The 17,768-nt window shown below is 44.4% G+C and overlaps 1 protein-coding gene across 1 annotated transcript in view; it reads left to right on the top strand.

The window, feature by feature from the left end:
* Positions 1 to 17,768, top strand: part of LOC133361338 (zinc finger protein 208-like) — a gene marked incomplete at both ends in the record, with an annotated part of 534,864 nt that overhangs the window by 13,155 nt on the left and 503,941 nt on the right. The window contains 2 exons of the mRNA XM_061580270.1: positions 3,128 to 3,407; positions 15,121 to 15,690. Of these exons, the coding sequence (XP_061436254.1) occupies positions 3,128 to 3,407; positions 15,121 to 15,690 (850 nt within the window). The remainder of the gene's footprint in view (positions 1 to 3,127; positions 3,408 to 15,120; positions 15,691 to 17,768) is intronic.

Raw genomic sequence — 17,768 nt, 5'->3', positions numbered from 1 at the left:
GACAGCACCAATACTAAGCACACTCACTGGCCATGTCGTTATTGCTGTTTCTATTCAGCTCGAATTAATCCGCCACACATTCCACCCACGGACGATGGGGAGATGGCGATGTCTGCCGTAGCAGCAAGGTGGAACGGTGTCGTGTTTGACAGACAACCATCAGTTTTACCATGTCTAGTGGTGGTCTCCCTGTTACAGGTTGAGTCACAAACCGCACCTCTCCATAACAAAGGCTCAGCCTTTGATATGCAGTCTATTCTTAGTCTTAAGCCTCACCTTACCATATTAATAAAAGTATGCGGCCCTTGCCCCACCACCTTCTCCAACCATATATAAACGAAGTGGTAGCTTCTGCAATCTCTCATTTACCTGATACAGCTGTCGTGGCTGTGACGGTTCCACCTGAAGACGGAAGCTTGTGTTGCCTCCGAAACGTCGTGATTTTTATTTTTTATGTTATTTTATTTTACTTTTTAATGTTTTTTTACCTACGTGACTTTACCGAAAAAACCTAAGAATATGAATCATTGCAGTCACGAAAGCTTCAAATCTAGAACGGTGTCGTGTTGTCTCTTCACAGATCTGAGCCAGCTCAGCCCTCCTCCTCACTCGTCCAGGCCTTTGAAGCTGAAGACAGACGTTGTGGAGAAGGAAGACGAAGGAAGAGGTAAGGAGGAGATGATGGAGGATGAGGTAGAGACAGAGGAGGAGAAATCGGAGGAAGAGAAGGCAAAGGAGGACGAGATTGTGATGGTGACAATGGAGGAGAACACGGAGGGAGAGGAGAAAGACAATACGGAGATGGAGGACAAGGAGACAACAAAGGATGAACAGATGGTCGTGGTGGAGGACACGGAGACGACGGACAAAGGGGAAACAATGGTGGTGGAGGAGGAAGAGAAGACGGTGGTGGAGATGGTGGTGCCGGAAGGTGAGGAGGAGATGAAGGAGGAAGAGATGGTGCTAGCGGAGGAGAAGAAGATGGACAAGATGGAGGTGGCGCAGGAAGAGGAGGAGGTAGAGGAGAAGATGGTGGTGGAGGATGAAAAAGAGGGGATGGAGGAGGATGAGACGGAGGTGAAAACGGAAGAGGTGCAGGTGGAGATGCACGAAAAGAAGAGGAAGCGAGGGGGCCTCGCTCGCGTGGCGAGAGCGATCGCCTCACTCCTCCGCCGCGTGCTGCTTTGTGGTGGCAGATCCACCGCCCAGTAGGGGTGGTGGCGGTGGTCGTGCATCGGTGCCAACCGTGACCACTATCACCACACTACCCGCCCACCCCGTGATACTCGCTACACACACCACACGGGTCCCCAGAGAGACGGTGCAACGTTCAGGTCCAGAATACCGAAGTATACCGGGAATCACCTGTACTTAAAACACGTAAATTGATAACACTATAAACAATAACACTAAACATTAAACGACAAAAAAGCTACCAACTGGTTTTATAATTTATACCACCATAAACGGAGGTACGGTATTTTAATTTCATTTGAAGTATTATAATGGAACTCTACACATGTTTGTTAATTGTCCGTTCACTCGAACCGACGGTCGGATATGTGAACTGTGGGGGTCGAGGGTAAGAATGGCATTCAAATTTTAGAATGACAATTTGGTCGTTTTAGCAAATTACCGTACTTGAATGTATGTTATGTGCAAATGCAAATTGTTAGTCGTAAATGCGAGGGAGGGGTTAAGAGGTGCACGTTTAATCCAGTGTTAACATTTATTTTAGCATCATATTTAAGGACACTGTTGTTGATAAGAATTCGTCTGGACATGTTATGTGCCTTGTTCTACTCGATCAACCAAAATTAGTACAATGTCGGTCATACAGGAGTGTGATTTCATTCATGAGTAGTATTCACAGAGCCCCGATGACACTAACATACCTAAAGTTATGGTTAAAAAAGTAATCTTGAGTGACTTAATTCTGAGCTCAGACATGATCATCGCAATCATTTCCAAAGACGTGTGGGGTCCTGCGAGAGCAGGTCCCGACTACAAACAGCTGGGCAGCAGAATCGGAAGTAGCTGCGTTGCCCTCGAAATGTGATGTTGCTGCTGTTGTTGCTGCTGTAGTTGCTTCTGTTGCTGTAATAAACGCAGGGAGGTGGTGTTTTGTGATGGGATGACGCCTTTGATTAAAGCCTCTGTTCAAACTCACCCGATTGACGCCCTTGATCGTCGCATTTTATCAACTCTGATATTGTATACTCTCACATGTTAAGCTCTATCATAGTGAAACATAATATTATAACCTATGAACTACAACCTATCCATTGTAACGCTGTAAAAGAATATTACCTATTGGGTTTCACTCCCTCGTCGAGAAGGCAGCTCTCTTTCTTTTATAAAGTTACATGCTAATTTCTCTGCATTCACTTTAAATCGAGGACAAAGTTTTTCCATTTATTCAAAATAAGGGCACAATTACACACTGAGATGCACTTACATATTCATGCATGAAGCACAATGGGCACAATACTCTTCGGTATGTTAATAGACATGCGGATTGTACCTTCCAAAATTAACAATCGAATGCAAATATCCTGAAAGACAAAGGATTGGATCCTAGGGGGGGAGTTATAAGGCGGCTCAGGAGCAGAGCTCAATGCCATTTCGAGAGGGAACTTGATGAGGTTGGACGCTCGACTCGTCGCTCTGCTGATCGCCCTTCAACCGCGAGACAACGCAGCCTGGCAAGCACAATTGCTGTGTCGACAGTTAGGCGACTTTGCGTCGGGAGAGTTCGTGGCGACATCTTCAGACGGGTTCCAGACATCGATATACCGTGAATCTCCAAGTAAGTGTCTATTTTCGCGGATAAACTCGTTCTTGTTTCAGCACTTAACAAAATCCAAAACTCAACGCTAAACATCCTTGCCGATAGCGTACTTTTGACTCGATAACACCGCTGCTGTTACTACGCTCACATGGAGCAGAGACGCTCTCCACAGCCCCACGCACACGGAGGCAAGAAGCCATTCAATTGCTCTGTGTGTGGGAAGACATTTTCATGGCCATCACATCTTCAGAGACACCAGAGAACACACACTGGCGAGAAGCAATTCCCGTGCTCTGTGTGTGGGAAGGCATTTGCACGGTCATCAACTCTTCAGAGTCACCAGAAAACACACACGGGCGAGAAGCCATTCCTGTGCCCTGTATGTGGGAAGATATTTGCACAGGCATCAACTCTTCAAACTCATCAGAGAACACACACGGGCGAGAAGCCATTCCTTTGCTCTGTGTGTGGGAAGACATTTGCACAGTCGTCAACTCTTCAAACTCATCAGAGAACACACACGGGCGAGAAGCCATTCCTGTGCCCTGTGTGTGGGAATACATTTACAAACTCATCACATCTTCAGAGTCACCAGAGAACACACACGGGCGAGAAGCCATTCCCGTGCTCTGTTTGTGGGGAGGCATTTGCACGGTCATCAACCATGAACAGGCATCAGAAGGTCCACAATGATAGGAAACTAAAATCAAAAGCTGAAATTCAAGGTGCTGCAATGAGTCCTGAAGAAGTTTCCACCTTCGATCCCATGCAGTTGGATCCCGAGAGATGGCTGGATGTAATGGAGTGGCTCGAGAGTCAACCAGAGAGCTCGGGGTGACTGACAAAATATTACGTCATGTGGTTATATCTATTAAGCCGTATCGTGTACTTTTGTGTATAATTTGGACCATTTTTGTTTTACAGTTTTTGTGTGAGTTTAATGGCGTGCCCAGTTGTGGTTTGTAATGTTATCGGATTACTTGCCGAAGTGGTGTGATGAGCACTGGTTGTGAGAGGGTTCAATTGTAGTCCTTAAGTGTTCCTGTTGAGCTAAATTTGGAAAGCGTCTGTAGGTACATCTTTACTCAACATTTTAAACGTTTTAGTTTTCAAGTATATAGCTCTTTTTATTAATCGACTTTAGATTTCAGGATGTACATTGATGACGCGTTCGTTGGATATATGGCCTTGACTTCAACATAGACGAGCAGTGAACAAACGTGGTGAACTAATAAGGGCATCATGGGTAATGATACTTTAACGCTTTGGTATTCCTGGAACGGATATGGTTTGCATTGTACTGTAACTGTTTGAACATATGACATAATAAATATTCCATTCGAGTTTTGACGTAAAAGTTATTGCAGATGAATAAAAACGTATTTTAACAAATGTGTGTCCGTTTATTTATTTTATAATGTTTATAGCAAAAACGTGTTTTAAGCGAGTTTTAGGTGGAGGATCTTCGTCACACAAATCTGCCCTTAACCGGCAGCATCTTGGCTGTCTCTCCACTAACATGTGTCCCTGGAGGGGAAAGGTTCCCATTATAAATGTATTCGTAACGTTACGGTCCCTAATCATCAAGTATGACATGTGAACTGTAACACTATCAACGATAACAAAAATAGTTAAAATAAATAATCTATTAACTAGTTTCATCATTTATAACACCAAAAACAGAGGTACGGTATTATTAGTTTTTAACAAAATAAATGTTAAGTGAATGCGAACCGGGGGTAGGATATGCAAGATTTGAACCTCATTACAATGATTAAAATCCCACTGTAGTCGTATTAGAATTAAACTGTCCACTGTTGGATTAATGTCATGTTAATTTAATCGAATAGCTATATACGCTATGTAAACAGATAAAGTGTATAACAATCACATATTATAACATAATTGCATTTCATATGATTTGAAAAACATACGTTCATTAAAAAAAAAAAAACTGAGAATTTCGTGTATAATAGTGTACGTGCAAGCGAACTGTGCTCGTATGTACGTATGTAATATGCATCTATGGCCTTTGGACATGCGAACCGGTGGTCGGATATGCGAACGGGGGGGTGCAGGATTATGATCGGATTAAAATGATTAGAATAACACTATGGTCGTATTAGAATTACACTGAGCTAGAATGTATGTTAAATGTAGATGTACATCGGGAGTCGTAAATTCGGCCTGGGTGGTGCCAGATTTAGAATCGCATCAAAATTATTAAAATCGCACCACGGTCGTATTAGAATCAAGCTGCCCACTGCTGGTAGAATGTTCCATCTCAATGGAACCGAATAGCAATATACATCTTCTTGGTTCTTTCGGTAAAGTCACGTAGAAGGGAAGTAATAAAATAATAAAAATAAAACATAATAAAATAATTCTCACGACGTTTCGGCCACAACGCAAGCAGCCGTCCTCAGGTGGAGAACAGGTCCGTCAAGTAGACGGAGTCTGTATGTCACGCTCCAGGCTTGGAGCGACTCTTTATGCTGCGATGGAGGAGCGAAGAGCGTCTTGACAAAATAATTTGCATATCAAGATGATTTTAGCATATTTATGGGAAATGCAGATATGCGATTAGCACTACTTGTGAAATGCGTAGGAGGTTTGGCGAGGGGTTTAAAGTCATTATGCCCGTGCATTATGCAGGATTAGCAGCATCAAAGGGAGGGAGTAAGGTCAGAATTAATAATATACAGTATTGATATTGGGCGTGGAGCCTACAAGCACAACCTTGCGCATTTTGACCTGGTTCTCGACGCCCGTCCCGCGCCCATGGTGAAATCTTGTGCATTTCGGGGCGTCAAGGGCTCGCACCACAGCCTTGAAGGATTAGGCAGGTCCCTGACTTCTTTTGAAGAATATGACCAGGCTCCAGGCACCGGTACCTCGAACGTGGCGGATCCGTGAGGCACCCCGGGCATCAGGGGCTCAGAAACTGTGGGCGGCAGAACACATTTCCTTTGGAGTACGGTTTCCCTTGCCGAGCGCCCCACCACGTCGGACACACCAGACTTGGGCTGTACAGGACATGGGGATGAGCCGTCTGGGTGGGGACGGACATAAGTCTTGAGGCGGGATGGGTGGACGAACCAACGGCGACGCCCTATCTGTATTCATACACACTGCAGCCGTTTCACCTCTATGACTTCAGCTGTATCATTATAAACGATATCACTCAACATTAAATGACTATAAACTGGTTTTCTAATTCATTACACCATAAACGGAGGTACGGTATTCAAATCTCATTAGAAGTATTATAATCGCACTCTGCTCATATGTATGTAAAGCGAACGTTCCATCGAACCGGGGGTTGGATATGCAAACTGGGGTGGGGTGCAGGGTTAGAATCGAATTCAAATTCCTAGAATAACAATATTGTCGTATTCGCATTTTACTGTGCTTGACTGTATGTTAATTGTAAATGCAAATTGTTAGTCGTAAATGCGAGGCAGAGGTTAAGAGGTGCATGTTTAATCCAGTGTTAACGTTTATTTTAGCATCAAATTTAAGGACAATATTGGAAATAAAAGTTCGTCTGCACGTGCCTTGTTCGTCTCGATCAACCAAAATTAGTACAATGTCGGTCATAAAGGAGTGCGAGTTCTTTCATGAATAGTATTCGCTGAGCCCCCAGATACTAACCTACACACAGTCATGGTTAAACAAAGTAACGTTTAGTCACTTAATTCTCAGCTCAGACATGATCATCGCAATCATTTCCAAAGATTTGTGGGGTCCCGCGAGAGCAGGGCCTGGCTACAAATAGTCGAGCAGCAGAAACAGCAGAATCAGAAGTAGTTGCGTCACCCTCAAAATGTGTTGTTGCTGCTGCTGTTATTGTTTCTGCTGTAGTTACTTCTGTTGCTGTTATGTATTGGGTGGTGGCTCATTTACTCATCACCACCCATAATCATCAGCATCAACACCCATTATCATCACCAATCATCATTATCACTATCAACTCACCATCACCAACCATCGTCACCACCACCACCACCAAACCATCACAACCAACATTCATCATAACCACCACCAATCATCCATCATCATCAACACCCATAATCACAACAACCCATCATCATCACCACCCATCATCATAACCTCACCAATCATTACCACCACCCATGATCATTACTACCACCCATCATAATCACTACACATTATCATCACCAACCATCATCATTACCACCCTTCATAATCACCACCCATCATCATCACCACCATCCATTATCAAGAAACAGCATCATCACCACCCATCATAAATTAACAAATACACACAGCTACAAACATAGATATGTAACCTGACACAGACATAGATAACAGACACACACAAATAAACAATCTCATTAACAACTTAATCATAAAAAGCCCATATTACCACTGCCAGGATAGGTGCACACAGACAAATCCTTTACACAATAATAATTTACATGGAACTCAAATTCACACTTAGTACAACCACCTCACTCACTTAAATATAACTACAGACCAAAAACTCTTAATAAAAAACCTGAATTTAAAAGTAAATAAACCAATGGGATGGTGTTTATACGCTTGAAATGTAATTAATGAAATGCAAGTTAATAATTCCTATTAAACAAAAAATAACTACGAAACAGTATGAAGCCTGAGGCCTAGGTATATGCCAGGCCTGATGGCCAGGCATCGCTTCAGTCCTCGCCGCAGTAACGGCGACATCAAAGACAGCACAAAGCGAGGGGGCAAATGTTTAATGTCGAACAGAGGGCTCTGCTGTTTCCAGTGACGCACACCACCCGCACTGCACCACGTGGTGCGCCCGCCAAGCGCGTGGGGGCGGAGCCTCGCTGTAGTGACGTCACCTCTGTTACGTCATAGCCACGCCTCCACCCGCAGTCGAGAGGAATGCGCACGAGTGAGCAGCAGCAGAAGAAGCCTTTGCAGAGCGCATCCTCAACGAGGTGAGCGTCCCTGTTGACGATGTGTGTTGTTTATTTTTATTGCACGTTTTGACTACAAACTAAAGCTTCATTATTTTTGAAAATGTTGACATTTGGATTTTCTGCAACCAAATTAAGACTATTAGTTAGGTTACTTGGCATGCTCTGATATGTTGCTGTTACTGTCATTGTTTAGACCCAAAGCAAGTTAACATTTAAAACGTTCATAACTAACCTGTTTAAATCTCATATAATATGATTAACATGTCTAAAATTATTGTGTTCTGATTGCCTGCATAATTGTGCCCTGCATTACATGTATTGAATGTTATCCAACACGGGGGAGGAGTCTACCTTTTAGTTCAGACCCGAGCTGCTGCCATAGACGTCTCCTATCTGTGATGTCACAGCCACATGGGCGGTACCTCTGACATCACGTGACCTACGACGTCATTCTCGGGTTATAACAAATGATTTAAGTATGGTCATTTGACCCAAAATGACCTACAAGACATAGGGGGGCCTTTATCAAGCAGTAGATTAATACAAATGGGCTGTGCATCAACATGCTTGTCTGGATTAGAGGTTAAACATCACGGTTATGTCTGGCGATTATGTTTAATGCAATAGGCAGTTTGAATAAACATGTTCGCGTGGGTGGATGAGTGAGCGATCTGACGCACGCGTGAGTGGGCAAACAAGCGAGTGAGTGGACTTGTAAAACAAACGGCACGAAAGTGATTTGATTGGTACAGCGAGTGGTCAAATATGTAATAATTGAGAGGATGAGTGTTTCAAAAGGTTGCTAAATCTGAGCGTTTTTACAACCTCCCCAGGCCCTCCAACATCAAACAGAAACTACTCCTTCCCAACAACATGGACAGACAACGCAAGTGGGCTGACATCTTGGAGGACTATGATGGTAAGTCACAGTTACCTGCATCACGTGGCTTTTATGCAGAGGAGGCAGCTCCCTGATTAATTATTTTTCTTGGTGGTGATGGGAAGAGGTAAACGGTCAAGTGTGGCAGACAGCATGGATTTAGAGCTGCGTTTCAGCCATATTGGGTTAAATTGGGGTCTCAACTTTATGAAATTGATGATCTCAACATGCTTACAAAAATATGACTTGTAATGTTTTACTGCCATGTGACTAATGTTTCTCAACAGTAGGTCATGTTATGTGTTAAGAGGTAATTACAAGAATCTCAGAATTAGTTGTGTGAATATCCACGTGCTTCGTTCTCTAATACATTACTCGTCCTTTGAATTAATTTTGTTTTCCGTAGCCAGGGAGTCATGGCGCCAATCGACCACGTGGGGGGACATTATGGATGAAGTGGACCCTTTCCCAGGCCAAAGCTATGAAAATCGTTCCCCAAAGGTGTGTATGGGGTCTATGGGAGTCAAACACCACATTCTCTCCACACTCCCACACCATTGCACCAAAACATCACTACACCTCACATCACCACACAATCTCTTCACATCACCACCAACTCGATACAATATACTCTTAGTTTTTTCGGTAAAGTCACGTACGTGACTCTTTCTTAGGTTTTTTCGGTAAAGTGACATACGTGAGTATGAATGCTTGCAGTCACGAAAGATTCAATTCGAGAATCAATACAATATCATAGAGCCTCATAAAGCGTCAATAACATCACAAGGCACCGTCTCTCCAGAACATTCCACAATTTCTCCTCTCCGTATCACAACACCGTCTCCCAACACCATCACTCCATCCCTCCATCATCACGTCATGCCATGAGTTAATGTGCATGTTTGCATCCTTACATAGATGTGCCAGTATGCATTTTTGTTTGTCTATGTGCCCGTCCATGTTTGTGTGCCTGCGAGAATGGATGTTGTCCTGAGTGCGCATGTCTGAATGGGTATGTGCTTATCTTCGCGTGAACAGAGGAGCATTGGGGAGGTGAAGAACTTTAGCGGAGTGAAGCGTCTCCAGGAGGACAAGCGCCTTGCGAAGTTGAAATGCCCAATGGAAGAGAAGCGCCCCAGTGAGGTGAAGCGCCTCGCCAAGGTGAAGCACCAAACGGAGCAGAAGTGCCTTCGAAACAAAATCCTCAACGACGTGAAACGCGTCATGGAAAAGCGCCTCCTTGAAGAAACGCGCTTCATGGAGGAGAAGCGCCTTCGCGAGGTGAAGCGTCTCAAGGAGAAGCATCTGGAGGAAGAGAAGCGACTCATAGATGTGAAGCGGGTCAAGGAAGAGAAGCGCCTCATGGAGGAGAAGCGGGTGGAAGAAGAGAAGCGCCTCCTTGAGGTGCAGCGGGTCGAGGAAGAGAAGCACCTCATGGAGGAGAATCGCCTCTTTGAGGTGAAGCGTCTCATAGAGCTGAAGCGTCTCGAGAAGAAGAAGAAGCGTCTTGAGGAGAGGCGCTTTCGCAAGGTGAAGCTCCTCGAGGAGAAACGTCTCATGCAGGAGAAGCGCCTCGTTGAGGTGAAGCGTCAAGAGGAGGAGGAGCACTTGATGGAGGAGAAGCGTCTTGTGGAGCAAAAGTGCCTCGAGGAAGAGCAGCGCCTCGCCAAGATCGAGCGACAATGGCTCCAGACCGCTACCACCAGCAGCAGCACCACTACCACTGCCACCACCACTACCACTGACACCACCTCCACCACCGCCGCCATCGCCGCCGCCACGTCCTCCAATCCTGTGTGGGGCCCAATAGCTCCGAGCTTTGGAGAAGAGGGCTTCCAAGAAGATAAAGCAAACTCCGGAGTCGCTGAGCCACGGTAAACCACTCTGCGTGTGCGCCCTGTGTGTTTATTTTTGTTATTTATTGCCATGCTTCTCACGCAGCATCAGCCTTACTCGGTCTCAAGACTTTTTTTCAGGAGGATCCTGCCAAGTTTGCTCGCATTTTTCAAGAAAGTTGCTACTGTTTGCGATCCAAATTGAACAATTTGCATTGCTTGTGTGGGTTCAGTAACAGGGAGAAAGCTGCAGAACATTCCCAGAACAGGGGGCTGCATAATCCACACGGAGAATGTGGCCAAACGTGGAATTCAAACCCTGGTCAATGTTGCTGTGATGCACAGGTGCTCAAGCCCTGTCGCGCTCTCAAAATTCACAGACACTGCAAACTCCACGTGTAATTTCCGCTATACTGTGGACAGATTTATTTTTCATAACTGGTTTCTGGGTTAGACCACATAACGAAGTGGGCATATCTTCACCATGTAACCCTCCATCCACCGTGAGATTTTCGCTGTCTATCGCCTGTTTCCAGGCCAGCTGCCAAGTCGCCTTGTAATGCACAGCGACAGCTACCACTGAGAGGGGTGTCCAATTTAAAACGCGATGAGATGAGAGATGCGAGAGGCTAATCGCATGCAATGCACTGAGATGCCTTCGACGTCAAGGGAGGTGGCTCTCTCGACCACAAATCACTGACGGACACTTTTTTGAAATCGTGGATGTGTTGAAGCGACCAAATTGTCGTGCACTCATTCTTCATCATTACAGTTCAGATCTTGCTTCCCGCCCTGGCTATTATTGCTGCTGCATTGACCACACACATACACACCCATTCCGTCACAGTGGACGTTCAGGATCTCTATCGATGCCATTTGAAATGCTTAGGACATTATGTGCAAGGGGTCAATTAGAATATACATATAGAAAGCTTAAATCTAGATTTTTTTTTCGTGACTACAGGGATCCATACTCTTTGGTTATTTCGGTAAATTCACGTAGGTATGAAATAAAATAAATAAAATTTAATCACGACGTTTCGATGGCCATGTCGTTATTGCAAGAAAGTTTCTTGCTGTGGTTTTCCCACCCGATGATGATTGCTTGTGTTGCAATCTAAACGTTGTGATTTAATTTATTTTATACCGACGGCCCTGTCACCAAAAAAATGTCACTTCAAATTATTCAGATAAATTTGCACAGCAACGCCACCCACTACTGTGAAACTACAGCAGTCTGTGTGAGACACAGCTGCACCTATTTCAAGGATAGCCTGGCGCCATGAGAATGACAGCACCAATACTAAGCACACTCACTGGCCATGTCGTTATTGCTGTTTCTATTCAGCTCGAATTAATCCGCCACACATTCCACCCACGGACGATGCCTTCATATCCGCCTGCCCGCCGTACCTTTCTTCATTATTGACAACTTGCAGCTCAGCACACGGCAGATGCCTGCGCAGCGCGACTCACGACCTCCTCTCGATACCAAGATCCAGGATGGTCATCGTGTCTATGCGCCGCTTCTCGGTGGCAGCCCCAACAGTCTGGAACGATATCCCTCTGCACATTCGCAGCATCACCTAAATCGCCTCCTTCAAGAGACACTTAAAAACTCACCTCTACAATCATGCTTTTGAGCGACTCTGAGCTTGGCTCCGCGCCTCTGAGTTGCGGCCACTACGTCTGCAAATTTGCGCGCGTTACAAATTGAACTATTATTATTAGATGGCGATGTCTGCCGTAGCAGCAAGGTGGAACGGTGTCGTGTTTGACAGACAACCATCACAGTTTTACCATGTCTAGTGGTGGTCTCCCTGTTACAGGTTGAGTCAAGACTACGAATATGCAGTCTATTCTTAGTCTTAAGCCTCACCTTACCATATTAATAAAAGTATGCGGCCCTTGCCCCACCACCTTCTCCAACCATTATATAAACGGAGTGGTAGCTTCTGCAATCTCTCATTTACTTGATACAGCTGTCGTGGCTGTGACGGTACCACCTGAAGACGGAAGCTTGTGTTGCCTCCGAAACGTCGTGATTTTAATTTTGTATGTTATTTTATTTTACTTTTTAATGTTTTTTTACCTACGTGACTTCACCGAAAAAACCTAAGAATATGAATCATTGCAGTCACGAACGCTTCAAATCTAGAACGGTGTCGTGTTGTCTCTTCACAGATCTGAGCCAGCTCAGCCCTCCTCCTCACTCGTCCAGGCCTTTGAAGTGAAGACAGAGGTTGTGGAGAAGGAGACGAAGGAAGAGGTGAAGGAGATGGAGGATGAAGTAGAGACGGAGGAAGAGGTAAAGGAGGAGATGATGGAGGATGAGGTAGAGACAGAGGAGGAGAAATCGGAGGAAGAGAAGGCAAAGGAGGACGAGATTGTGATGGTGACAATGGAGGAGAACACGGAGGGAGAGGAGAAAGACAATACGGAGATGGAGGACAAGGAGACAACAAAGGATGAACAGATGGTCGTGGTGGAGGACATGGAGACGACGGACAAAGGGGAAACAATGGTGGTGGAGGAGGAAGAGAAGACGGTGGTGGAGACGGTGGTGCCGGAAGGTGAGGAGGAGATGAAGGAGGAAGAAATGGTGCTAGCGGAGGAGAAGAAGATGGAGGTGGCACAGGAAGAGGAGGAGGAGGTAGAGGAGAAGATGGTGGTGGAGGATGAAGAAGAGGGGATGGAGGAGGATGAGACGGAGGAGAAAACGGAAGAGGTGCAGGTGGAGATGCACGAAAAGAAGAGGAAGCGAGGGGGCCTCGCTCGCGTTGCGAGAGCGATCGCCTCACTCCTCCGCCGCGTGCTGCTTTGTGGTGGCAGGTCCACCGCCCAGTAGGGGTGGTGGCGGTGGTCGTGCATCGGTGCCAACCGTGACCACTATCACCACACTACCTGCCCACCCCGTGATACTCGCTACACACACCACACGGGTCCCCAGAGAGACGGTGCAACGTTCAGGTCCAGAATACCGAAGTATACCGGGAATCACCTGTACTTAAAAACACGTAAATTGATAACACTATAAACAACAACACTAAACATTAAACGACAAAAAAAGCTACCAACTGGTTTTATAATTTATACCACCATAAACGGAGGTACGGTATTTTAATTTCATTAGAAGTATTATAATGGAACTCTACACATGTTTGTTAATTGTCCGTTCAATCGAACCGAGGTCGGATATGTGAACTGTGGGGGTCGAGGGTAAGAATGGCATTCAAATTTTAGAATGACAATTTGGTCGTTTTAGCAAATTACTGTACTTGAATGTATGTTATGTGCAAATGCAAATTGTTAGTCGTAAATGCGAGGGAGGGGTTAAGACGTGGACGTTTAATCCAGTGTTAACATTTATTTTAGCATCATATTTAAGGACACTGTTGTTGATAAGAATTCGTCTGGACATGTTATGTGCCTTGTTCTACTCGATCAACCAAAATTAGTACAATGTCGGTCACACAGGAGTGTGATTTCATTCATGAGTAGTATTCACAGAGCCCCGATGACACTAACCTACCTAAAGTTATGGTTAAAAAAGTAATCTTGAGTGACTTAATTCTGAGCTCAGACATGATCATCGCAATCATTTCCAAAGACGTGTGGGGTCCTGCGAGAGCAGGTCCCGACTACAAACAGCTGGGCAGCAGAATCGGAAGTAGCTGCGTTGCCCTCGAAATGTGATGTTGCTGCTGTTGTTGCTGCTGTAGTTGCTTCTGTTGCTGTAATAATCGCAGAGAGGTGGTGTTCCGTGATGGGATGACGCCTTTGATTAAAGCCTCTGTTCAAACTCACCCGATTGACGCCCTTGATCGTCGCATTTTATCAACTCTGATATTGTAGACTCTCACATGTTAAGCTCTATCATAGTGAAACATAATATTATAACCTATGAACTACAACCTATCCATTGTAACGCTGTAAAAGAATATTACCTATTGGGTTTCACTCCCTCGTCGAGAAGGCCGCTCTCTTCCTTTTCTAAAGTTACATGCTAATTTCTCTGCATTCACTTTAAATCGAGGACAACGTTTTTCCATTTATTCAAAATAAGCGCACAATTACACACTGAGATGCACTTACATATTCATGCATGAAGTACAATGGGCACATTACCCTTCGGTATGTTAATAGACATGCGGATTGTACCTTCCAAAATTAACAATCGAATGCAAATATCCTGAAAGACAAAGGATTGGATCCTCGGGGGGAGTTATAAGGCGGCTCAGAAGCAGAGCTCAATGCCATTTCGAGAGGGAACTTGATGAGGTTGGACGCTCGACTCGTCGCTCTGCTGATCGCCCTTCAACCGCGAGACAACGCAGCCTGGCGAGCACAATTGCTGTATCGACAGTTAGGCGACTTTGCGTCGGGAGAGTTCGTGGCGACATCTTCAGACGGGTTACAGACATCGATATACCGTGAATCTCCAATTAAGTGTCTATTTTCGCGGATGAACTCTTAAACGTTTTCGTCGTTAAATTAGCGGTATTTTTTTGCGTCTCGGTTAGACGCGAGTGTCGTTCTTGTTTTAGTAGTTAACAAAACTCAACGCTAAACATCCTTGCGGCCGATAGCGTACTTTTGACTCGATAACACCACTGCTGTTACTACGCTCACATGGAGCAGAGACGCTCTCCACAGCCCCACGCACACGGAGACAAGAAGCCATTCAATTGCTCTGTGTGTGGTAAGTCCTTTTCACGGCCATCACATCTTCAGAGCCACCAGAGAACACACACGGGCGAGAAGCCGTTCCTGTGTTCTGTGTGTGGGAAGGCATTTGCACAATCGTCAACTCTTCAAACTCATCAGAGAACGCACACGGGCGAGAAGCCATTCGTGTGCCCTGTGTGTGGGAAGACATTTTCAAAGTCATCAAATCTTCATAGTCATCAGAGAACACACACGGGCGAGAAGCCATTCGTGTGCCCTGTGTGTGGGAAGACATTTTCAAAGTCATCAAATCTTCATAGTCATCAGAGAACACACACGGGCGAGAAGCCATTCCTGTGCCCTGTGTGTGGGAAGACATTTGCAGACTCATCAACTCTTCATAGTCATCAGAGAACACACACGGGCGAGAAGCCATTCCTGTGCCCTGTGTGTGGGAATACATTTTCCAAGTCAACAAATCTTCATAGTCATCAGAGAACACACACGGGCGAGAAGCCATTCCTGTGCCCTGTGTGTGGGAAGACATTTGCAGACTCATCAACCAGGAACAGGCATCAGACGGTCCACAATGATAGGAAACTGAAATCAAAAGCTGAAATTCAAGGTGCTGCAATGAGTTCTAAAGAAGTTTCCACCTTCGATCCCATGCAGTTGGATCCCGAGAGATGGCTGGATGTAATGGAGTGGCTCGAGAGTCAACCAGAGAGCTCGGGGTGACTGAAAAAAAATTACGTCATGTGGTTATACCTTTTAAATCCGTATCGAGTACTTTTGTGTATAATTTTGACAATTTGTGTTTTACAGTTTTTGAGAGTTTAATGACGTGCACAGTGGTGGTTTGTAATGTTATCGGATTACTTGCCGAAGTGGTGTGATGAGCACTGGTTGTGAGAGGGTTCAATTGTAGTCGTTAAGTGTTCCTGTTGAGCTAAAGTTGGAATGCGTCTGTAGTTAGATCTTTACTCAACATTTTAAACGATTTTTTTTTCAAGTATATAGCTGTATTAATCGACTTTAGATAGCTGTTTTCAGGATGTACATTGATGACGCGTTCGTTGGATATATGGCCTTGACTTCAACATAGACGCACAGTGAACAAATGTGGTGAACTAATAAGGAAATAATGGGGAATGATACTTTAACGCTTTGGTATTCCTGGAACGGATATGGTTTGCATTGTACTGGAAATGTGTGAACATAGAACATAATAAATATTCCATTCGAGTTTTGACGTAAAAATTATTGCAGATGAATAAAAACTATTTTTTAACAAATGTTTGTCCGGTCTTTATTTATAATGTTCCTAGCAAAAACATGTTAAGATAATTTAAAATGGAGTATCTCCGTCACACAAGTATGTCGGGGATAAACTGTTCTCTATAACATGTCAACTGTAATACTATGAACGATAATACTAAACATTAAACGATTATAAACTAGTGTTTCAATTTATAACCATTTAAACGGAGCTAAGGTATTATAATATCATTAGAAGCATTAGAATCACAGTGTGGTCGTATAAGAATCGCTAATATGTATGTATAGTGTACGTGCAAGGATCGGATAAAAATTATTACAATTACAACATGGTCATATTACAATCACGATTTTCACTGCTAGATGTCATCGATTAACAAGACGGAATATATTTATATAAATACACGCGCAAACCCATTATAAACGCATGCGATCATAAATCGTTACAATTTTATAACAATCACAAATTGTGACAAAGCGACATTCCCACATGCAAAACACCACGCTCACGTGACGAATTCTTAAAGAAACTGCAACACTCAAGTGACAGAACTCAACAAAAAAACGCCGCAATAAAAGAAACAACATCAATGGACAAATCCTAAAAACAGACAACACACGCATGTTAGTAGCGGTTGGAAGAAGACAACACCTATCACCTTTAACTATACACATTATACATCCAACTCGTAAATGGGGCGGTATATGACAGCCTTCGCTGCTGTCGACGGGGCCAAGCAGCGAGTGTTTAACTCCATTGTTTCAGAATCCGTGTCATCACCCGGCCACAGCGACTTAGCCAAACTACATCTCCCGAACAAGGCAGCCTTCCCTATGCTGTGTATTTTAGCAGTATATTTACGGGCGCACTTGAAGATAACAATTCGTCTCGAAAAGGAAAGCGAATTGTTCTACCGAAACGATTTCAAATTTCTATCCGAAAGAAGAATGAGTTCATTCATGAGTAGTATTCACTCAGCACCGATGGCACTAACCTACGCACAGTTATGATTAAACAAAGTAAACATTAGTCGCTCATCCCAGCTCAGACATGATCATAGCAATTATTTCCAAATCCGTGTCGGGTCCCACGAGAACAGGGCACGGCCACAAACTCTCAGATTGAAGAAGTCGCTGCTTTGCCATCGAATGGTTTCATAGCTGCTGTAGTTGCTTCTGTTACTGTTATATCGGCAGCATGTTGGTGTCCCGTGACACCAACCTACCAGACCAACGCTATCGATCGTCGTCTTGGATATACTCTCACATTGTAAATTCTCACACTGTGAACTTTAACATTATGAACTTCAACAGTGGTAACTTAAAAAAATGCACATATACATTTGAAGAATCTACAAATTACTGTAAACTAGTATGTGAAC

Source organism: Lethenteron reissneri, chromosome 72 (genome assembly GCF_015708825.2).
Source record: "Lethenteron reissneri isolate LAM-NWPU_2019-01 chromosome 72, ASM1570882v1, whole genome shotgun sequence".
NCBI classification, from domain to species: Eukaryota; Metazoa; Chordata; class Hyperoartia; order Petromyzontiformes; family Petromyzontidae; genus Lethenteron; species Lethenteron reissneri.
Note: the sequence above shows the minus strand (reverse complement) of the source record. Positions and strands in the feature narration are given on the sequence as shown.